The following is a 23,766-nucleotide window of genomic DNA, read 5'->3' on the forward strand; positions in this document are numbered from 1 at the left end:
AAATGGATAATACAGCTGAAAAGGACTAAAAGATCAGTAATTGATATATGCACTTAGATTAGAAAACAAATTCATACGATAGTTAGATAGATAGATAGACAGGTAGCCTTGGAACATGCCAAGTCCTAATATTGACGAATGTGAGATCTCAATCAATGACATAATTGACAACGAACTATTATCATAGTGCGTTGTGTCCGGCCCGAGTAGATCAGAACGCCTCCCCCGAGATGTCTCAGATGGTAGCTGGCAGTGGGCTTATTCTCGGTTGCATCATCCGAGAGTTTCTCTGCAACGTATTTGCGCTTTTCCTCAGGCTTGATGAGGCGTTGCTAAGGGGAGGTTAAACCTTCACTTACATCCTGGACCTGACATACTCTATATTGTCTCAAGATACTGCAATATCAATGGATTATATGGTTACCAGGGCAACCAAAGTAACATCCGGGTCAGCCTAAGTTGCTGAGAAACTCTTGGTCGTAGGTAACTTCGGGATGAAGGCCCATCACCACAACAATCTCTTCTCGATAGTCATCATCGTGCGTGTAATCGAATCAATCGCACCTAGGTAGAGTTGAAAATCGCCAGGACGCTCCTTACCATCCTAGGCACGCCGGAGCGCGCCTCACCGGACTTCGGGGCCATCTCTGAAGCGAAGTTCAAAACGCCTTCGACACCACTACACTGGTCTCTAGATCTACTATGACCTTGCCAACGCATCCCTAGGCACCGATTGAAAAGGGGAAAAATGCGGAACGCATATCGGCGCGCGTCATCTTTTTGTCAACTACCCGTTAGCCAGAATGCCGACAGAAAGGCGAACGGCTCGGGAATGCAGTTCGCGTCACCATGGATTGCATATATTCAGACGGCCTGCCTGGGCGTCTAGGCCAGCGGGATGACATGTCTGCTGGATGTGAGTGGTTCGCACCCCCGCTCATCGGAATACCGTTCTCTCCACAGCGTGCTGGCGACCGGCGGAGATGATGCGCAAGGCTTCATACCATGTACGTATGTAGGCACCAGCAGTTCACAATTCGCTGGTTGTTCCAGGTCTTGGCAACATTGCAAAACCTACTAAAGATGTCGTCTTGACAGAGCGTAAGAGCCTGTGCACAAGTCAGACAGCTTCGCAACAAGAGGCACTGGGAAATTTCTTGGCTTGAGTGATGCAGTATAGATCATGGCCTGGATGGGCTAACATCAACATTCTGCGCAACAGCTTGGGCCGACTGAGCCAACACATCTAAATGCTCCTCTATGGGCTCAGCAGATATCCACAAGGAAGTTGTCTACTTAGTTAGGCGCACTCCAGGCAAACTTACATCATGAGGGTTGTGCGTGCCAATCAAGGCCAGAAAGGCGTCTGAGTCGCCGTAGTATATTTGCAGAAAACCGCCTAACTTCTTGTCAATAGATGACAGTAGGAATCCGCTACGCCGAATCTTAACGGAATTCGCCAGGAGGATGGTGATCCGGGGGGGCAATGTTTTGCCTGTAGGGGCAGTCAATCGGTAAATCCATTCCGGTGTTAGCGCTAACACCCAAATTGTGGCGGCTTGATTAACGCGGGCGGTTCTTCGGCGATTGGAGATCAACCGACGGGTATCCGGGGCCGCATCTGTCAAAGGTGTACCCGGGGACTAGCTAGAACAACAGGGGCTACAGTATCTGTAATAGGTAGTATCCGGTGGGATGTTAGAGATCCCCTCGTCACAAGGGGGGAATCATCTGGGACATGGCGTCCGTGAATCAAATATCCATCTTTGATATCCATCTTTGATATCCATCGATGAGGGAGTGCGGCAACTTCCTCCAGCGTCGAGTATCCCTAGTGATTAAGGTACTGATATGGAACTGAGGTTCGAAAGCCGATGTTTCATTAGAAAAAGGGAAGAATCAAAAACATTGAGGAGATTGTCTTATGTAACTGACAGCTACCGAAAAGTGCGGGGCTCAATATGACTAAGCCACTATAGCCACAACAAAGTCATGTGATTTATTAGGTTCGGCTACATCTCATCAACGTAGTACAGCAACCCTCGCCGGTAACTATCCCTCCTCCCAGTACCGTGTAACATATCTGCCTCTCTCTAAGTGATCAGGAACCGTCTCTATTAGATTTGAAACAAGCATTACCACATAATGGCAGTCTGTGATACACGTTCACCATCTGGGAGTTTATGCAAGGCACATCATACATGGGCATATGAATCGGGATGCCAGCTTGGAGTTCGTGGGCAGTGTCCAGGTGCGGCCCGACCCCCAGCATTAAAGTTCGCATGATGTGAGCTTTGATCTCAAGAGTGACTCTCTTCACATCCCACTGCCACGCTTTGAGATTATCGTTATCATCGTTCGATTCTCCCTCCTTGCGATTCAAATGCTCGGCCAGTGTTGCGCCCGGCCTTTACAGGATTGCACTGTTGTATCGGTCGAGGAATCACTGCTCTTCAGGCGGATATCGCATACAGCGCTCATTGCTCCGGAGTAGTCCAGAATAGTGCCGAAGACTATACAGTGAACCATGGTCGTGCGTAGGTTCTCCGCCGAAGGACACACGTATACTTCGATGAATGGAATGGTAGTTATGGAAGTCTTAGAGGGAGGCAGTGTGGCATTCACAAGGTTTGAAAAAGGCACCTCCACATGATTATCCCAGAAGACCAAGAATGGCTATAACCGTCATTTATGTTGGATTTGAGCACACATGTGTATCAACAAACATTGAAGCTTTTGAAGGAACCTACATTCAGGGATAGTACCAGGTATGTTATAACATAGGTAGCATGTACCTAATCTACCAACCAACAAACTGCTGGAACAGATTATGTTACAGGTGCCTTAAGCATCCTTAGCCATATAGCCCTTATGGCCATATATTGGCACTCCGCCATCTATAATTTAGGAATAAAATAAGCTTTTTTCCTTTTCTTTTTCTTCTTCTTACTTATAGATATATTATAATAAGTTATAAGCTCCGTACCGCTTAAAAAGCGCCGATTTAATGTTAAAAGATATTAAATAATTAAAGGAAATATTATAAAATATTATTTCTTTTAATTTTTATAAAACCAAAGTTAAATTAACAAAATATAGGTAAGAAACTTATCTAATATAAAACTAAATTAAAAGATAAGGTTATTAAGGAAGGAGCTTAAAAAGGTATTAAAGTTAAGTATTATATTTATTCATTTTAAAAAAAACTTATTAAATAAGGTTTAAACAAGGTTATTAAAATATTTAAAATAATAATACGACAGATAAAATCTTGAAATAATAAATTTTTTAATTATTAATAATAACGAAAAATTAACGATAAAATATAACATTAAATAAATATTAAAATTAATTAAAAAATTCGTTAAAATAGCAAAAGGCTTATTATATTTTCCATTAATTTTATTATTTCTTAACGAGTATAGATTTAAAGAATGGAAAAGATTAATATATTAATATTACTAATATTATGGATTTAATAGATTTATTAATGGTATATAATAAACGTTTTCACAAGAAATATCCGATAAAATAAAACGAAAATATCGCAAGAAACAAATCTATTATATGGCTTTATTAACAAATTTATTACGTAGTTTAAACGTGATTACTTAATTAGAAATAACTAATTAAAAAGATAAAAAAAACGATTTTAAAGTGGTTTACGATTTAATATTAAAAATAATACTTAAAATCTTTAAATAATTAATATCTTAATTATATTATTAATTAAAAAACCTTATTTTTAAAGATGGAATGACTTTGCGTAACTATATAATTAAATTTAAGAAAATATTCGATAAATTTAAGTAATTAAATTTTAATTTATTTGAAATTATAAAGATATTTAATATAATAAAAGTTATTAAGAAACGATATTTAAATTAATATCGATTTTTGGAACGGGATTACCAAAAAAAAGTCCTAATTTAACAATTATTTTTAAAAAAATTTATATAAAAGGTGAATAATAAGGATTTAATGATAATTATATTTTTATTTAAATCGTTAAATTTAAATATTAAAAGGGGTGAGTTATTAAAATTAAAGAAGAAATAATTTATCGATTATATAATATATAAAAAAAAATATTATTTAATTTAATAATGGTGTATTTAATGTAAAAAATGTTATATAAAAGGAATTGAAAAGTGTTATGTTTTTTATTTAAAGTTAAAGCTAGTTTTAAAGGGTAAAATAGCAATTAAATTAGGAAAAAATAAAACATTTAAAGGCTTATTAAATGTTAATATTAAAGTTTTATTATACAAATAAGTAAATAATAACTTTTTATTAGTGAATATTTTTTTAGTTATAGTTATAAATTTTAATTAAATTAAAAACCTTTTTTGAGATGTGTGCGTTAATAATTTAAGTTATATAAATTATATGTTTAATAATTTTAAGTGGTTTAAAACTTATTAATTTTTTTTAGTATTATTAAATATAATAATTTCAAATAATAATAAAGCTAAAGCTTTAAGTTATAATATAGTGATAATAAAAATCTATTAAAATAATAAGGGTGTAATTAATTTATAACTTTTAAATGTAAGTTATTATTTAAAAACGTTTATAAATTTAATAAATATAAGATAATTAAGAAATAACAATATTATATTTAATAAGATAATAAATATTTTACGTTTAAAAGATTTAATAATTTAAAAAGTGGCAAAGATTAAGTGGTTATAAAGATTAAAAGTATTTTAATTATTTGAAGTTTTTAATAATTAATATAAACCTTAAATTATTTTTATAGCGGTTAGTATTAACTTAATATATAAACGTTTAATACATATAAGCTTTTTAAAAATTAAATTAACTTATAAAAAATGTGGATTAAAATTAAAGATTTTATTTAAGTTGGAATTTTACGATATATGTGTATAAATAAAAGTAAAAAAACTTATTTAAAAAGTATTTTTAATTTTAACATTATGATTTTTTTAAGTTATTTATATAAATATCTTATTTTATAGTTAAAAAGGTTATATAAATTTTAAGTATTTATGTATATTTATAAATAAATATAATAGTTATCGATAAGTAAAGTTTTTAAGAAATAAGGAAGTAATTTACCAATTAATATTTAATTTTTAAAAAAAAGTTAAACTTTAAATTAAACTTAAAATTTAGATTTTTTATTTTGATAAAGGAAAAGAATTTTTAGGAAAGAAAGGAGTTATAAAGAATGAATTTAAAAAAGTCGATATATAATTTAAAATAATAATTAATTATATATTAAAGTAAAACGGATAAGTTAAAAAAGTTAACGATTTAATAATTATTTTAATAAAGGCTGTTATAATTAAATTTAAGTTATCGATATTTTTTTGGTTATAAGTTAAAAAAATAGCTGTTATAATTATAAATTTATTTTTTATAAAGGTTAACGAGAATTATAAATCTTCTTATAGTTGTTTTTACAACTACTTTAAACTTTTTAAAAAAATAAAAAAAAAATATTTATTAAATTTATAAACCTTTAAAACGATTACTTAAATATGAAAGAAATAAATCCCACGTAAAAAAAAGTAGGCATCTTAAGTAATTAAAGGTTATATAATAAAATATAAAAATAAATAATTAAAAATATATAAGATTTAAATGCTATAACTTAATTAAGTTATTTTTGTAAAAAATATCAAATTTAACGAAAAAGGACGTTACGATGGAGACAAGTTAAAAAATTTAAAATATAAGATTATTTTAATTAATTTAAATTTAATAAAGTTAAGTAAATTTAAAGCTAGAATTAGCCTTAAAAAATTTAAAACCTAAGATTATTTAAAAAGTATAAAGCTTGATTTATAAATATAATAATAAGAAAAACCGATAATATCTTTAATATAATAATAATTAAATTATAACAACCTTAAATCCACTTATGAATTAAACCTTAAACTAAGTTATAAATTAAGCCTTAAACTAAATTATAAACCAAGCTTTAAATTAAATCGTAAATCGAGTTTTAAACTAAGTCGATTATTAATATCGATATCATTAATAACTACACCTATTATCTTATTAAAAATAACCTTAAAAATTACTTTAACACTTAATATCACGCCGGAAATTACCCTAAAAATTACTCCAGCTTTAACTTATATATTAATTTGAATGCTTAAAAAGGTTATACTTATTATAATTCTTAAAAAGCTTTTAAAAACATAATTTAAAATAAAATTTAAAAATTAAAATAAAAGTAATAACTTTTAAAATATGGTATAAAGCATAATTAAGGATGGTGATATAAATAAAAATTTAATCTTAGATATAATAATAATTTAAATTAACTTTAATCCTAATAAAAATCATAAAAATTAAAAAAAGATCTTTTAAAAAAGCTAAAATCTAAAAAAAAAGCTTAATAAAAAAAATAATAAAGTTAAATAAGCTAAAGAAAATTAAAAAAATAAGAAAAAAAATATTAATTTTAACGATTATAATAATTTAATAGACGAAGAAAAGGACGAAAAAAAAGAAAACGAAAAAGATTAATTATAATAATAAATGGAAAATACATATATTATTAAATAAATTTAACTTTTCTTTTAATTTTTTATTTAGCCTTTTTAGCTTTTTTAGCCTTTTTAGCTAATATAAGTTTAACGATTACTTTAACCACCACTTTAACCCTTAAAACCTTTATAATTAAGACGATTTTCTAAAAAAAAAAAGCTTTAATATTTTATAATAAATTAAGCCTTATAAAAGAAAAAGGAAAGTTTTTTCTTACGTTAATAAAGCTTAAAATTTATTATTATTATAAAAGTTAAATTAAAAAAAATTTACCGGCTTATATTTTAATAAATATTAAAGTTAAATAAATTATAACTTTATTATTAATTAAATTATTTAAACAAGTTAAAAGTGATTTAAAGATATGGGAATAATGGAAATTAGCCTTTAATAAATAATTTAATAGTTTTGTAAAACGAAAGGTTTTTAAATTAGTTAATCTTCCTTTAAAAGAAAAATTATTACCAATTAAATAAGTTTTAAATTAAAAGTTTAACAAGAAAAGTAAATTTATATATAATTAAGTAAAATTAATTATATGTGGTAATTTTAAGATTAATAATTCTTAGGTAATTTAAGACGTTTATGTTGCAATTATAAGCTTAATTATAATTAAAATCTTTTTTATTTTAGTAGTAATTTTTAACCTTAAATGTTTATAATTTAATATTATTATTACGTTTTTAAATAATATAATTCCAAAAAAAACCGAAATTTACACTAAATAAATAGTTGGTTATAAAGATGGAATAAATCGAATATAAAAGCTTAAGTAAGCATTTTATGGCTTAAGACGAGCTTTAATTTAATGGTTTAAAAATATATTAAAAATAATGAAAAAGATAAAGTTTAAAAATATATTTACGAAGTATTATTTATTTAAGAACGAAAAATTAGGAGTTTTTATATTAATATATGTTAACGATTTATTAATTATAGGTAATATATTTGAAATTATCGAGAAAATAAAAACCGATTTAAACGATATTTTTAAGCTTAATAAAATAAGCAAAATAACTAAATTTATTAAATTTAAAATTAAACGAAATAGGGAATTATGTTAAATATTCTTTAATTAATCCGAATTTATTAGAAAAATTCTCTTAAAGTATAATGTTAAAACTTTAAAAAGAATAAAGTCGTTATAAAGATTTAATATTATAATCTCATTAATATAAGAAAAAATTATTAAACTTAAACATATTAAATATATTAAAGAAATAAGATCTTTAAATTAATTATTTATTAAGACTTGTTTAAACATAATTAAAATTATATTAACCTTTATAAAAGTTAACGTAAAATTTAACAAAATTTATTTTAAATTAAAAAAACATTTATGGAAATATATTAATATTATATAAGACTTTAAAATAACGTTAAGTGGTAAATACGATTTTAGGAATTTAAAGTTAATAATTTAAGCAAATATTACTTTTGCAAATTATTTAAGATTAAGAAAATTAACGGGAGCTTATTTAATGACCTTAGTAGAAGGCCTTATATATTAAAGTTTAAAGAAATAATTATTAGTCGTATTAAATAATACGGAAATAAAGTTTATTAATTTATTTTTAATAGGATTATCGGAAATATGAATATTAAAACTTTTTTAAAAGTTGGGATATTTTTAATTAAAGCCTTTACTGCTTTTTTCAGATTTAATTAATACGATTGTTATAATTTTTAATCCCTTAAATATAATAAGAACTTGTTATATCGATACCCAATATAAATGGATTATTGATAAAGTTTAACATAAAAATATTAAAATTTAACACGTTAGAATTAAGGAAATAATAACAAATAAACTAATTAAACCACTAGTAAAAGAAAAATATAAGGTTTTTATCCGATTAATAAATTTGGGAAAATGTAAATAAAAAAAATAAACTTACGGATATTACTTCAAAAAATTAAAAAAGAAAAACGATTATTATTTTAAAAAGAAATAGAAAATTATACTTTAATTATTTAATTATATAGCTTTAAGACTATCTATTAATAGTAAATGTGGCAATAGTTGTATGGTTTTATATTAATGAAGGTATGTTATAGATGTCTTAAACATCCTTAGCCATATAGCCCTTATAGCCATATATTGGCACTCCGCCATCCGTAATTTAGAAATAAAGCAAGTTTTCTTCCTTTCCTCTTTCTTCTTCTTACTTACAGATGTACTGCAACAGATTACCTGTCGCTAAATTACACCAGTAGTAGTCAATATGAGGGAGAGTTGCTACCGCGATACTATCTCGATCCCTAGTTGGGCGATGTTATATTGTAGGTACGTGAAGAGTGATCCTACTTTGATGTAAGCAACTAAGTTTCGCCTGCTCGCATCGGTGATGCTTAACACGTCGCCACAGCGATGGGCATCCAAAAGCAAGTATCTACCTACGTACCTAATTATGAGTTGATACTTCATATTCCTAGTCCATCACACAATATTGAAGTTGCTGCCACTACGCTCCAAACACTTAGGGATGTCTATGAAATCGAGGGATAAAATTGTGTCAATGATAACTTTGTGCCTGGATCATAGTGTGTGTATCACTACTCAAAAGGCCTAGGGAGAAGATACCATATCGGTAGTTTATAACTCTTTCGCGCAATACATGTCGAGTTATGGTCTCAATTGAGTATCTGTCAAGGGAGAAAATTACCGGAGTTTAACCAAGTCTGCCTAATTAGGACTACACATTCCACGTAATTGGAGTCGACGGTACTTTTGTAGCCACGTTTATTGAGATAGGTAACGATCGAGGAGTTCCGAGGAGGGCACAGATTGTCTTGAATTCGTCAATGCAGGTCTGATAGACAGCTACGATCAGTGTAACTATCTCCGAGGAATAAGATGCTTATTTGAGACATTGTACATAATAGGAAATTCCCTTCTTGCTGTTTTGGATGGTGATCGATGCTAGGTACACACCACCACATGGTAATGTGAGTCAACTGGGGTCAAGTACATAGCTTGATTTACTTGATACTTACTTACCTAGTACCTAAGTATCTACTGTTGAGGATTCGCCAGTCAACTGCACCTACCTACCCTTGGATGTGTGTAGCTCATACTGTTTGCCGCAATTAGTGGCGATGAAGGAAACGACCAGTTGCGGATGTTAGAAGTAGAGGCTCACTTGTAGTAAAGAAAATAAAATTCTTACAGGTGGTAAAGGCCTAGCGGTCAGAAGTTATGGGACAACTGACATGCTGATACCTATTGAGAATGACAAGGCGTGCAAGGCGCATGTCAAAGATCAGTTATTGCAATTCACAACTGCTATTTAGAAATACCTCCGAGAGCTGTTGGTGCCTGGTAATATATCGCTGACATGTTGAAGCCTCTCAGCCGGTTATAAGTTGAAAATCCTCGTTGGTCGGCATGCTCAAGTTTCTCGCCTACCTATCAAGCAGGTGCTTACATACACGTCAGCCTTCTTACTAGCTCTGATAAGATAGGTTACAACTAACAAGTAACGTTGGTGAGCCCTAGAGAATCCTGGCCCAACATGGGGCTGATTACTGGTATATCTGGTGTACTATAACTTGAGCTCGTGAAGGTATGTATTTCCACTTCCTTATTCGCCGGTCCTCGTTGGGGCCTCAAATCCGATAATACTCAGGGATAATGGTACCATGTTGCAGGATAACTGCAAACCAAGAAGAAGAAATATGAATGGAAGAAGGCTTGCTTTATTCCTGACTACAATGGCGTAGTGCTAATATATGGCCTAGTGGAGCCTAGGGTGCCCCAGGCAACTGCAACGCACCATTATACAGCTTGACGGCCACCTAGCTACTTAATCTACCCAAGAACACCTTGGTCATATGATAGCTGCTGAAGAAGGGCATACAGATTCTCTCTTCGAACGCATCAAGGAACGGGATAGCACTGTGAAGGTATGAGCTTACCTGTATACGGTAGATATGCTTACGTAATCCGACTCCCCTATTTACCATGATCATCAACCACGCCGATTTATCCCTTATCGCCATATTACAAGCTGTCGGGGTCCTCATGTTTGGTCAGTTAATACATGCGCGTACTCCTAAGTTCTCAGTCAGGCATTCTTGTTACTTGGTTGAACAAACACGACCGAGTTCACGGAAGCCAACTCATGGCCCAAAACCATTGATTTACATGGCTTATACTGTGCTCCAGACGTATCTTCGTGTGGCTCTACGGCAGCGGTTGCCGACTTGCAAGTTCGGCTCTGCCTCGGAGCGCAGACTGTTGGTAGTGTCATTTGCCCAGTATCTGTTGCTTTGATGGAGACCCCTATGTAGCACTGGGCAGGACCTAGCACCATAGCGGCAATGGAAGAATACGTCGCCATGCTCCAAAACTGCAGCGCGCTAGTTGAAGGAGTTTCTTTCATGTCAGAAATTAGATCATCACGCTCGGCGAAGGCCAAGCGGCTTCTTTCAGAGTGCCGAGTACCTAGGTAACATGAACCTGGTACTAGAGATTCGTAGCATCGTTGAAAACACTGCCAACTGCACTGGAAAGGAGAGGATGGATGCTTCCGCCGTGTGCACTATCATGCGACATATTGCCAATAAGCTGGCCGAGAACCACTCGGTCATCCTTGCACCTAGTGCCGTGGGCGAAACTCCCTCTAGATTTGACGATAGGGGGAAGGTACCTAACATTCAGTACTCCTTTGATGGGGTGTATTTCTTTTCTTGTACGAAGTATTCGTTCTTTCTGAACAACCTGGGGTGGTAGATTTCATATGCCCATCATCAATATACTGGGATTTACGGATTCTTATGGCATGCCCATTGGTGTATCTCTTGTAGCTCCTATGTTCCACGATCAGGATATAACTAGGTATGGATGATTAGTAAGCTTATCGTAGTGGGGATCCCTATTCGCGAGAATCATTCTACCTTCATCCAATGAATCCATGCATCCCAATGATAAAGATTGCGAAGAATTATTCCTACTCGGAGAATAATAATTCATTGACTATTATAATTCAACGAAGATTTAGGGAGCATACATGATACAATTCGAGTTAACCTAGGTTTGGTGAAGTTATGTGAATATAGGTAGTTGTGTACGAGAAATAGGGGGGAGAGTATGGCGAGGGGTATCACGTGGGCCCCTCCCTATTTATAGATGAACAGCAAGATTATGGCATGCTTGCCGTGAAACGCATTGACCAGGCCTCGAGCTACCACCCCTGCAGACGGTTATCGATACAAACATCATTGCACAGCGATGATCTACCCACTAACTACAGGTACCCACTTAAGAGGGGCTATCTTATCGGGCTCATTGTTGGTCGACTCATCTACAAAAAACGAGGGGCAGGAAGTGACTCTTTTCAGTTTCATCAACACCGGATCAGCAACACTAAGAATAACGCGAATCAACATCTACTTGGGCGGATATAATCCACGAACGAATAAATCTAGTTTATTATTTGCGCAGTCAATAAGTCGCAATCATGGCGGACCTAGCAGAGAGTACCGCGAAACTACAGCTCGACGATGAGACGGGAGAGATGATCTCCAAGGCCGAGCTAAAGAAGAGATTAAAGAAGCGTGAAAAGGCCAAGGCAAAGGAGGCTGCGAAGACTGATGCAAAGAACGATGAAAAGCCTAAGCCGGCCCCAAAACCAAAAGTCGCTACCGAAGAACCAACAATCGATCCCAACAACATGTTCAAAACGGGCTTCCTCGATGAAGTTTTCAAGATTCGACCCATGAAGCCCGTCTTCACTCGATTTCCCCCTGAGCCGAACGGATTCCTTCATATTGGACATGCAAAGGCCATTGCAGTCAACTTTGGCTTCGCTAGGTATCATGGGGGCGAATGTTACCTTCGGTAAGGACGTCACGTAAACCACCTAAAAGAAGCGTCACTTCACTTCCCGGCACGGCTAACCTCTACTAATAGCTACGACGACACAAATCCCGAAGCTGAGGAGCAGGTTTACTTTGATGCAATTCTCGAGATGGTTGAGTGGCTTGGCTTCAAGCCGTACAAAATCACCTACTCGTCTGACAACTTCCAAAAGCTCTACGATTTAGCCGAAAAGCTAATCGGGCTCGAAAGGGCCTATGTTTGCCAGTGCAGCGACACTGAAATTAAGCTTCAACGCGGTGGTGAGAAAGGCACAGCGGGCCCACGCTACCGCTGCAAGCATGCTGAACAATCTGCTGAGGAGAACCTGCAGAAGTTCAGAGATATGCGAGATGGCAAATACAAGCCTCAGGAAGCTTTCCTCAGAATGAAGCAAGGTATGTCTATTCGTCATAACTAACACGATGAATAGTACGATGATATAATTGTTCTAACGTCTATATAGAGTGAGCTACTTTTCGGAGGCATGTTATGATCAGGTGTAAATGTTAACAAATTGTAGTATAACGGATGGTAACCCACAGATGTGGGATCTTGCAGCTTACCGCGTCCTAGACGTGAGTATCCCTTTTCCTACAAGTAAAATAATTGGGGACTCTTGAACCCCTGAGGCGTCTTGGCAAACGACCACTGCCCCTATTACAAACTGACCTAGAATTGGTAGAAACCACATTACCGCACTGGTGATGCTTGGAAGATTTATCCAACTTACGACTTTACACATTGTCTTTGCGATTCATTTGAGGGCATTGTAAGTGCTCACCTAGCTATCGCCATTCGGGTTTCACACTTTGCTAACGCGACTTAGACACATTCTCTGTGCACTACAGAATTTGGTATGCAGTCCACGCCATTTTCCTTCACCCCATTACCCATTTCACATATTATTATTATTGAGTTGATTGCTAACTATTGTATGTTAAGTCCAAAGTCGAGTAAGCTATGAGTGGCTCAACAAGACTCTCGGCGTATATGAGCCGATGCAGCGGTATATTTAATATTTCAATTGGACTGCTTTGACTAACGACCCGATTGATCTCACTCACCTACTAACACACATATAGTGAATATGGAAGACTGTCGATCACCGGTACAATCCTTTCGAAGCGAAAAATCCTTAAGCTTGTAGAAGAGAAGATTGTCCGAGGATGGAACGACCCGCGACTCTATACCCTGATCGGCATCAAGCGTAGAGGTGTTCCGCCTGGCGCCATTCTAGAGTTCGTCAACGAGCTCGGTGTTACTACAGCTAATTCGGTTATCGAGATCAAACGTTTTGAGCAGGCAATCCGAAAATACCTCGAGCGCACGGTCCCGCGTCTGATGCTTATCTTGGATCCCATCCCTGTGGTGATTGAAGATGCGGATGATCTGGATGGAAACGTTCTATCCATTCCATTCAGCCCAAAGGAGCCTAAGATGGGCGTTCACAATGTCACATTCACAAAGACCGTCTACATTGACCGCTCTGATTTTAGAGAAGAAGCTGACCCTTCATTTTTCCGCCTTGCTCCAGGAAAGGTGAGTATCTATCTCATGGGTCTTTTGCATTTGCCAATGTTGTTACTTAATTTTGTGATTTAGTCCGTCGGTCTCCTCCAAGTTCCCCATCCTATCAAAGCTGTGTCGTTTACAAAAGACGAGGCTACTGGAAAAGTAACGGAGATTCGGGCAGTTTTCGATAAGGAGACCAAGAAACCAAAGGCGTATATTCAGTGGGTCCCCATTGAAGCCGCAGGATCTCGAAAAGCAGAAGTTAGAGTCTACAACTCATTGTTCAATACGGATAACCCCAACGATGCACCAGGAGGTTTCCTCAAAGACATCAACCCAGAGAGTGAAGTTATTTATCCAAATGCTATGGTCGAATCTGGCTTCGACGAAGTCAAGAAGAGAGCACCGTGGCCGGAAGCAGCGGGCGAGAGTGAGCTTGGAAAGGGTGGACCCGAGAGTGTTCGTTTCCAGGCAATGCGCATTGCCTACTTCGCCATGGATTCAGATTCCACAGACGACCACATCATTCTCAACAGGATTGTGGCGCTGAAGGAGGACGCGGGGAAGAGTTGAACTCCGAAGGCTGCGTTATCGAGGGCGGAGCTTGCATGAGGGCGAAAGATGGTCATGTACAACATGACGATTCAAACGGTTTGCCCTGAAGATTATCGTGGCCGCAAATAGGGTGCACGCCTACCCTACCTAAATACCTCAATGGATGGCAAATTCGCCTCGCAATTCCGATGCATGCGTGTAATTTCTGTGTGCCCAATCATCAATCGAGATATATCCAGGACAGTTCTTACTTGGATTTACTTACTTACGGACCCTTAAATCCGTGGTTTCTAGTTACATTTCACTTCATCTCCGGTAGTGAATGGTTGTGTATCACACCTGAACACATCACTTGGAAGGATATCATATCATTTCAACACGTCCTAGGTAGGTAAGGTAGGGTAAGCTTAGTGGAGGTCCTGTCCTGTCCTGTCGCGTGTCAGGTTGGGTTATACAGAAACACAGAGATCGCCGTTATCCCACGATGGCTTGTGGAATGAAGGATGAGCTGCGACTTCGTACTTCGTATTCGTACTTTGCGATATATATATTCCCGTCCCTCCCATTCCCTTTTATGTATGTACCTAACCTATATTTCCCACCAACCTTGAGTGTCTCGTGTGTTCCCCAATTGTCCTGACCTAACCTAGAATTGTCCTTTCCCTGTTTATGCGTCGTTATTGTCGTTTCTAGTTCCTCTATATGATGTGTTCATTATTCGTCTTATACCACGCTTATGTTTCCTCTGTTACCCTTTTTTCGTTTTTCGTCTCCGTTGCTGTCGCTTAATCTATTTAGGCGTAGGTATCTATGTGCCTACACATCCCATTCCAGGTGGTGGGTAGGGAGGTGGGCTCCTACCTGCCTGCCCGGGTACCTACCTCGTTCGAAATAACTACCGACGGACCACCGACCATCGCCACTAGCCAACACCTTTCTTCATACTAAGAAGTCAGAAAATCCTCCTCAGTAAACCCGTCATCCGGCTCCGAAACATGGATATCCGGGCTCCAGTCCTCGGCGAGAATTTGATAGCTGAAGTACAGCGGGGTCTGGTAGGCGGAGCCGGACGCGCCGCGCCAGGCTTCAAGAGACGGCTTCTGTCGGTCGATCTCCCGCTTGATTTCGAGGAGGTACTCTTGTTGGCTGTAGGTTATGGGGTCCAGGGAAGAGGCTGAATAGGAAAGAGAGCCGCGGTTGGGTTTGAGTTTAGGGTTGGAATTTGGTTTAGGGGACTGCCAGGCGAGAGAGAGCGGCGCGTGCCCGTTGCATGCGAAGCGGAAGTAGAGCAGAATGGTCTTACAGGCATGGAAGTAGCCTTTGGTAAGAGAGAAGGCGCCGGTGGTGGATGGCTATTTGGGATGGGTGTAAGTATGAGCTTTGATATACGTGGGAAGAGGAGGGGATTTGGAAGGTGAAGAAAAAATAGGGGGGAACGATGAGGACGGAGAAATAAAGTGGGGCTACAAAAGAGGACAAACGTCCAACGATACGGGTGCACTCACTCTCAATCCATGGCGGCTGGTATAGTCGCGGACATCATTGAATACGAACTCGAAGTTGTTCATGATAATGAAAGTGGCAAGGTAAATCTCCCACCAATTCTCCTTCGTCTTTTCCAGAATTTTTCGATTCAACTCCGCTAGTATCCTCTTCCCCAACGGGTCGAGGAGGGCCTTGATGGCCATATCGTCAATCTGCGTGTCCATGATAGGAGTTACAGGAATGATCCCACTGAAGGGACACGACGGCTCAATGGAAGGGTAGAAGCCGGGGAGTCCGGCACTGCAGATCCGCCAGGGCTTCTCAATGAAACGTGTGGCCACCCAGAACTTTAGACAGTCGAGGATGAGTCTACTCTGCAGGGGAATGTTACTAATAAGGAAACCGGCGTGCCTTTTAAAGAGGGAGCGAAAGGGAAAATCACGTACTTCAGAGGTTTCTAGATGTCTAAACGCTGCCTCGAATGTCTTCCTGGTGATTGGATTTGAGTCGCCCAGCAGGACATTGATGTACTCTTCCTTCCCAGTCGTTACCGCATTCTTCATGTTACATTCGGCCTCTTCCTCGTTGCAGATGTAGAACGGAGGCATCTCCAGCACTTTCTGCTGGGAGGCTGCGTCCTTCCATTTCCATCCTGTGGTATCGCCCGGAAGCGGCACGAACTGATTGACCGTGACAGCAAAGCTGATACCTTGGTCCTGGGTAATCGTCACCTGTAGATTCTCCAGCGCTTCACCGCCGTTTTCCACGTTCCAGTAGTAACGTATCTTCTGGTCAAGGGTCCAGGTCTTGAGGTCGTTGCTACGGGTTGACCCTAAAAGAAATGCCCAGGTGGGTTAGGTAACCATTTTCGTCAAGATCTGGTAGATAGCTACCTAGCTGGGTAGGCAGGTATGCTCGGCAGGCAACTGGGAGGTAGGTAGGCAGGCAGGCATTCGGAGTATGTTTTATTCGCTTACCTCGTCTGTGTAAATCCAAATCGAGGATGCTTACCCGTGTGCAAGGCCAGTTAAGACAAGCATGAGCCACTGTTGCGCAACGCTTGCACGGCATGAACGGGTCACTCGACGTGTCACACTGTTGTTAACATCAACATCAAGTAAGCTATGAACTACAAAGGCAAGTTTGTTTTTTTTTTGGCAGGTATGGAATAGTGTTCCAACTTACTTTCAGCTTCTGTCGACGACACCTTCTACAAGCACCATACTCTCTTGTTATCGCTGTACTGGATCGGGACCCAGCATCGAAGTCTGAACGTACCCTTTCGTTCGCCCCAAAGATCTGAAAACATCCCTGAGACGAGCCGTTTTTGTCGCGCTGCCAATTGGATACCGGGTTCTGGTGAAAATGTCACCGTTAGCCATGGGGTTTTTTTTTTCTTTCGAAGTATTACTACGGTGATCACCTCTGTAGAGGTCATCCAAGCTACTAGCCTTGTCGTTAATGAGTGCGTTAACGCGAAAAGCGCGCCCGCCGCTGGATTCACGTTTTGTGTTCCTGTTCTGGACTTTGTAGGGGACTATTTTGAGATCCCCTGGGGACTCCTCGTACTTTGCAGCAATAGGATTGTGTAGTGCGGTAGTAAGATCGGTTCCAGGATACGCTGATAGCGGGTGTCGGTCTACATCTTCATTGAGGCGCGCGTGGGGGTTGCCCTCCCCGGGATAAGACATTGGTGGCGCCAGAGTGAACACTGAGGGATTTACCGGTAAGAGAATTGGCTGCATGCCCGTATTGGAATCTGTACTCCCTGGTGATGATGACGGCACTGTGGGTTCACCAAACTCAGAGAAGTCCATTATATGTAGTAGGTATTACAATATCAGCGGAAAGGAGCAGGAAGAATAGGTATGTAGAAGTTAATCACCATGAGTTGATCACTCCTGCGGGACTGTAACGTGGCTGCGCGTTGCGTACGACCGACCGAGATTCCTTAACACTTTTGAATGCCCAGCATTAATATCGCTGCTGAGGCTGTGAAGATGTTATCATAAGGATAGTCATGCATATGTCACTAGCATGGCTGACCGGTCAGGCATTGACGCCTCAACAGTTTGTCCAGACCACATTCCTTACTACATTCAGTAATCGGTACTGAAAAGGGGAATCGGAAAGTGCGGGGTCTCGAAGCATATCCAGTCGCCTACATATGTATACAGCAGGCTTATGTAGGGTAGGCATCAGATGCTATCAGTTGCTGTATACCGGTGAATAGGGGTCAGAGTACCTTGGGCTAGTAGAAAAGGAATGGTTATGGAATATTTCTACGGTATCGCCCAACCATGCTAGGAGGAAGCCCTCTTTTCTTACGCTCGGGCCCATCCATTCGACCTATTATAGTACGCGGTACAGAGAGACCATGGGGGATTGTAAGCGCGAAAAGGGGTTGACCCTACGCACAGCAACCCTAGATGACCTGGAAGACATTGCGACTATAGCCCAGAAGGGATTTCCAGATGATCCAGAGTTTAATTATCGATTCCCACACAGATTTGAGTGTCCGGAAGACAACCGAAGATGGATTTTGCAGGAATATAGAGAGTATCTTGACCAACCTGACAAATATGCAGTTATTATTGTTACAGCGGATGACAACGACGACAAGGCCATTGCTCTCTCTGTCTGGGATCTCTCCATCAGTAAAGCTCATAAAGGAGGTGGTAAGAATTTCCCACAGAGAACCGTATACCTAGTTAAAGAAAAAAGAAAGAAGAGAAAAGAAAAAAAAGTAAAACTTTTATTGTAACCTCCCAAGCTGATTTTTCCACATGACCAGATCTTGGTGTCCCCGACGATCTAGATGAGAAGCCCCGACGAAGGGACGTGGATGCTACCCATTTCAGGGCATTCAAGCAGCGTATGGATGAAGGGTTCCAGACCTTCTTCGGTAGATACGGCGACGGCCAGATCCACTTATGGCTGCTAGCCACTCACCCGGATTTCCGGCGGAGGGGAGCTGGAACAAGGCTCTGCGAGTGGGGGATCCAGCAGGCATCGCAATCGTCCGTGTACGCCACCGTGCTCGCGAGCCCTATGGGGAAGAGGCTCTACGAAGGGCTGAGGTTCACCAATTGCGGCTCGTTTTTCGTCCAGGCAGATGACGAAGCCGAGAAACTCGAAATTTGGGCAATGACTTATTCCAGGCCTGGATGGCCCTGGAATCTTTGCCCCTGGCTTCTCCGTCGCTGTCGCTTTGGTCTATCGTAAGATTTTCCATTTTTCTTTTTTATAAAAATAGGTATGTATACCTAGGTAGTTATCCGCACTGTTCCCCTTGTCATCATCCGTGTCTAACGCTGTTTAGTAGTTACCTACGTAACCTACTCAGGCCATCTAGGCCATTCAACTTCTTTCTCTAGGCTTCTTCGTATGGCTATAGGTCTCTTTTCTAACCTTCAATGGTGGTTATCTGCCTGGTACCTGTTTGAGAAGAAATTAGGTAGCCCTCTTGGCATAACGGCGAGGCCCTTCCCAATCAGTCTACCTACATAGTATTCATGTTTCTATGGCATGGTTCATATGTTAAAAGTACTTCTAACCTTTGGTTCACGCGACACTGTGGAGTGCCCCTTTTATGACAGGTAATATTCTACTAATATGACACGTCTATTTGCCTTTACTTATACATGGAGGCAAAAACCCAATGTAGGTACATTTGTATACTATGGAATGCGCACCGAGGAGAGAGCAATTCCTATTAGCTACCAGCGTGTTTGGGAATACGCCTATATTGATTCTATAGAAATTATAAAGTAGGCTATGGATGATCATTATTACAGGTCATCTAAGCGTGGGATGGGAGTTTGCCTCTTTGGAAACGGGAATTCAAACTTATTATCATGCTTCGGTCCCTATTGATATATATAGATCTACTACCTACCTATGTCTTTTGAACCGAAGTTCGTACTGTCCCGCTACTTCGTTTCCTTACACTCTCCCCCTTTTCAACATGCACGCTTTGGGGGGCTCGCCTAACCTAAGATTACCTAGTACCTATATTATATTACTTCTATATTTTTTAGTGAGGCTTACGATGGTTGGAACGAGGTATGTGTTTCTCCGCCTATGAGCGACCTTATTAATACCTTTGTCCAATGCTAACCTATATCTAGTACTGGAATCCACAAGCCAACATATTCATCGGCTGCTCCGAGATCGTTCCTCTGTCCTACAATCAGTATCTCTGCCTGGTACCGGCCCCAGCAAAGTAGAGCATTAGCCAGTCTCAAGCATGATAATTTCTGGAGTAACTGTCTAAGTTATAGCGTCTTTGGACCAATACTACCTAATTGCCAAAGCAGCCTTGCAAGTATACTACCAAATCCCCTCGGACATGTGGCTAAGTCCGCCCCGCGATGTCGAGCCTCGTCTCTCCTATCCATTTTAAGGAATCGGAAAGATGAAAATCATCTTTGACAATGCGCAACATCAACTTCCGAGATGGGAAATCGGAAAGATATTGACTAGAGAAGAAAAAAAGAGAAATCAGGTTGTAAAAGCGGAAGTATCACCCTGATGGCCTTGCGCGACGGTCTGTACTACTTTTCCAAAGCCATAAACACGGGCAAATTTCCAACATGAAATTCCTACTCGCCCTCGCCGAAAGACAATTGATGCTACGCTACAATTGAATCTTTTGGATTTCCAACCTGTGGCTTACATGATACCATTGCCAGACTAAAGGATAAGAATATTACCCCTGAAGCTCGTAACTAAAATAATTATCAGCGTTCTTCATAGCGACATCAAGTCTGCCCACCTTTTGTAAGTTCCGTGTGGCTAACACTGGTACAGTGCAGTCAGGCAAAAACATGCCAAAATACTAACGTGGACAGCTTCGTGTATACCTTCTCAGAACTCGAAACTCCCGTACGTCGTCTTTGCCAAAGCTTGATTGCTATTGGCACTTTAGCTATCCCCACCAAACGAGGAATTATGCGCACGTCAACAACGAACATGTCTCGAAATTCCGAATCGACGACTGACAATAACCGGCCCGAGATCTATAGACCCAAAGTCAAATACGAGTCGCCGTTAATGAGATACTTGTCCGACTTCACAGATGCTCCTATAACCGAGAAACTTAACCAGATAATGAGACCCGCCCAGGGATCTCACAGTGTACGCAAGAATAATCAAGCACGAGAATGGTACTAGCCATACGTCTCTTTGTACAGGCGATAAATATGGACATAAGACACAGGAGAGAGCACAAGGTACTGTCATATTGTTGAAGGGGTCGTTGAGTGCGTTGCGGGCAGTGGAGAGAGAGTCATATCCTATTTCTTGTACGACTAACGAATGTAACTACTAGATAGATAGGTACGCGAAAGACACATAGAACTACCTTCCAAGATCATATGCTAAGAAAAAGTTCATCGTTTGCCCACCACCCTAGGCCGGTTATAAGACGTACCGTACCCGTATTGGATGGGATTCCGCATGAAGCAGTGACAAGATAATACACCACTGTGAGACCTCGTTCAGCCTTACCTAGGTATTCAACAAAACAGCAGCTGGTAAAAGTTCCTCATAATAGCAGACGGGAAAAGAAGCGTTTAACGATAACACCGCCCATCCATCTACCCATTCGACTCCCAGTCGTTCTCCTGCCCCGCCTCATACCGCACGCACCACAGCTCCTTCCGCTGGCCATCGGGGGTGTTGGGCCCGTAGATCTTGTCCCACTGCCTCTGCGCGCTGGGCGGGACCGGCCAGCTCTGCTGGGGGTCGCGGAGGTAGAACTTCAGCAGGTGCCGCTGCAGCCCGCGGTCGGCCTCCGTGAACCCGGACCGCGCGTGCATGATCGCCATGTCGTTGATGAAGGCGATGTCCCCCTTGCCCCACGGCAGCGCGACCGCGTTCTTCGCCATGATGTACTGCACGGCGTCCATGGCGGCGATCTGCGCCTCGTTCACGGGCGCGAGCGCGGGGTTGCGCTGCTTACCGTTGAACCCGGCCATCGGGAAGCGCGAGTACGTGAACATGACGTCGCCGGTGTCGGAGACGTGGAGCATGGGCCGCGTTACGGGTGGGAATTGGGTATAATCCTTGAACCTGTTGTCCCCCTCGGAGTTTAGTATTGCTTTTTTTTTGACAAATAAGGGGCTAACGTCGATAGATGGCTTGGCTTACGTATCGAGGACCCAGTGGTCCGATAGGGTTGCTAGTACGTCTGGCCTTGTCTTGGCTAGCTCGTTAAACAGTTGGTACGAGCTTGACACAAAGGTCTGCCCTCCGGTCGAGGCAACGTCCACGGCATACAAGGAAAGAATTTCGCAGTTGTCGGTGTGGAAGGCCTGGATTATTATTCGTTAATTTTGATGTTCGGAGAATCTTTGACAACAATGGTCAAGACTTACCAAAGGCCCATCGGTGAATCCGGGGGACTTTTGAGCTGCTTCGTCGGGAGAAGCCTCGCCGGCAGCATTCACAACGTGGCCTGGAGGACGTGAAGTTAGTTAAGACACATAACTATCAAGATTAAAGAAGAAGATGGTGCCTTTTACGTACACAGAACTTTAACACGATTTTTGTCGAGGAATCCGTGTTGAGGCGCCACATGTGTTGCGATTCCGGCATAGAAGACAACATTTAGCTCGGGGCTATACTTGGTAGGGTCAAGGCCTTGAACGACGGTAAACCCACGGCCATGGTAGCATTGGTCCGACACGCCCCGTAGAGATTTTCTAAGACTCTCTGGGAGCACGAAGTTGTCAGGGGAAATATTGGATAGAGCAATGGCTTGATCTGTGTATCACACGTGTAAGTACTCTGATGTTCACAAAGTAGGTTTATAGGGCTGATAGCACAAACCCTCAAAGTTCCTAGCTGCACGCTCAAGGGCAGCGATATCACTCTCTGAGAGTTTCAGTACACATTTGTTCATATCCTTTTCGATGTCTTCACGAGACCAAGCCAGGGGTGACTCTAGAGACACGGGTAGATTCCCGAGGCCGTTCGAGTTTCCATAGTCAACAACATTCGAAGCATTAGATTCAAACAGCTTGACACGAGCTGCCAGCTGGTCTTCGGGAGGGTAATACGATAGCGGAGAGCTAGCCATGATGACGATTCAGGGGTCTTATCCACTCTGTGTCATCTATCGATTCTTATTTATGATATCGTTGGATCTCACTAGCAGCTAGATACATGATCTGGAATTTGACAGGTTCGGGTAACGCCAATTTATGCTCCCGCCCGTCCTGCGTGGGGAACAAAAGCTGACCAGGGACCCTATCTAGGTAGATACAGAGATACTGATGAGGCTCTTCGCGATGCCATCGTTGCACGGTCAAACGAACGATGCGGGCGCCAATAATACCCAAGAATCCTATCCAACATCATTCCCAACCTCAATATCAAAATAAGACTTGGTTAATAGTTCCGGGTGATATCGGAATTGTGATTCCTCTATTGAGTTCCAAGGGCGATGATCTGATCTCATCATCTCAAATCTGATGGTGGTGGTGGTGGTGGTGGGTGGTGTTTTGGACAAGTTGTCAGCAGCCACAAGAACAAAACGATCTTCGAGCCCGAAATCCTTCAGCGTTCCCACTACACTACTTCTGCCGGGAACCGGTCAAGGAGGATTATCTGTGAGACGTAACATCAAATGCCCTGGTTACACGGCCGTTTCGAAGATTTCAAAATGGAGCCAACCGAGCTGAGGTTTACCGGTCGTCTATTTCATAGGGCGATGTCCCCCTGATTGGGCGTTGTATAATGTGGGCACTGGGCATGGCGCACCTCCCGGGGTCCTGAACAATTTTGCTTTTGCTAATAATCCCACTTTAGCCATACGCATC

General features: G+C 39.9%; 5 protein-coding genes across 5 annotated transcripts; 2 read left to right on the forward strand and 3 right to left on the reverse strand.

Moving 5' to 3' along the window:
- Window positions 1–2,101: 2,101 nt before the first annotated feature.
- Window positions 2,102–2,529, reverse strand: GGS25DRAFT_519080 (uncharacterized protein; the record flags this gene model as incomplete). Its single annotated transcript, XM_049263640.1, has 2 exons — window positions 2,102–2,334; window positions 2,415–2,529. The coding sequence occupies 2 exons, from the start codon at window positions 2,527–2,529 to the stop codon at window positions 2,102–2,104; spliced, it is 348 nt and encodes a 115-aa protein (XP_049118554.1).
- A 9,080-nt stretch (window positions 2,530–11,609) lies between these two features.
- GGS25DRAFT_479873 (glutaminyl-tRNA synthetase) lies at window positions 11,610–15,021 on the forward strand. The gene is made up of 9 exons (XM_049260045.1): window positions 11,610–12,367; window positions 12,440–12,783; window position 12,852; window positions 12,909–12,963; window positions 13,071–13,157; window positions 13,215–13,242; window positions 13,331–13,394; window positions 13,471–13,927; window positions 13,991–15,021. Exons 1-9 carry the CDS (start codon window positions 11,988–11,990, stop codon window positions 14,471–14,473), a joined length of 1,899 nt encoding a protein of 632 aa, XP_049118555.1. The 5' UTR covers window positions 11,610–11,987; the 3' UTR covers window positions 14,474–15,021.
- A 378-nt stretch (window positions 15,022–15,399) lies between these two features.
- GGS25DRAFT_519082 (uncharacterized protein) lies at window positions 15,400–17,757 on the reverse strand (the record flags this gene model as incomplete). Its single annotated transcript, XM_049263641.1, has 6 exons — window positions 15,400–15,807; window positions 15,961–16,314; window positions 16,387–16,772; window positions 16,918–17,035; window positions 17,166–17,296; window positions 17,364–17,757. The coding sequence occupies 6 exons, from the start codon at window positions 17,755–17,757 to the stop codon at window positions 15,400–15,402; spliced, it is 1,791 nt and encodes a 596-aa protein (XP_049118556.1).
- A 560-nt stretch (window positions 17,758–18,317) lies between these two features.
- On the forward strand, window positions 18,318–21,115 carry GGS25DRAFT_519083 (uncharacterized protein; the record flags this gene model as incomplete). Its single annotated transcript, XM_049263642.1, has 6 exons — window positions 18,318–18,618; window positions 18,735–19,161; window positions 19,981–20,005; window positions 20,071–20,165; window positions 20,687–20,722; window positions 20,794–21,115. The coding sequence occupies 6 exons, from the start codon at window positions 18,318–18,320 to the stop codon at window positions 21,113–21,115; spliced, it is 1,206 nt and encodes a 401-aa protein (XP_049118557.1).
- A 233-nt stretch (window positions 21,116–21,348) lies between these two features.
- On the reverse strand, window positions 21,349–23,221 carry GGS25DRAFT_165793 (Clavaminate synthase-like protein). Its single transcript, XM_049256523.1, has 5 exons — window positions 22,775–23,221; window positions 22,472–22,708; window positions 22,321–22,400; window positions 22,094–22,257; window positions 21,349–22,015 (listed from the first exon to the last, which is right to left on the reverse strand). Exons 1-5 carry the CDS (start codon window positions 23,022–23,024, stop codon window positions 21,541–21,543), a joined length of 1,206 nt encoding a protein of 401 aa, XP_049118558.1. The 5' UTR covers window positions 23,025–23,221; the 3' UTR covers window positions 21,349–21,540.
- Window positions 23,222–23,766: the final 545 nt, after the last annotated feature.

This window comes from Hypoxylon fragiforme (assembly GCF_022984875.1).
Source record: "Hypoxylon fragiforme strain CBS 206.31 chromosome Unknown GGS25scaffold_3, whole genome shotgun sequence".
NCBI classification, from domain to species: domain Eukaryota; kingdom Fungi; phylum Ascomycota; class Sordariomycetes; order Xylariales; family Hypoxylaceae; genus Hypoxylon; species Hypoxylon fragiforme.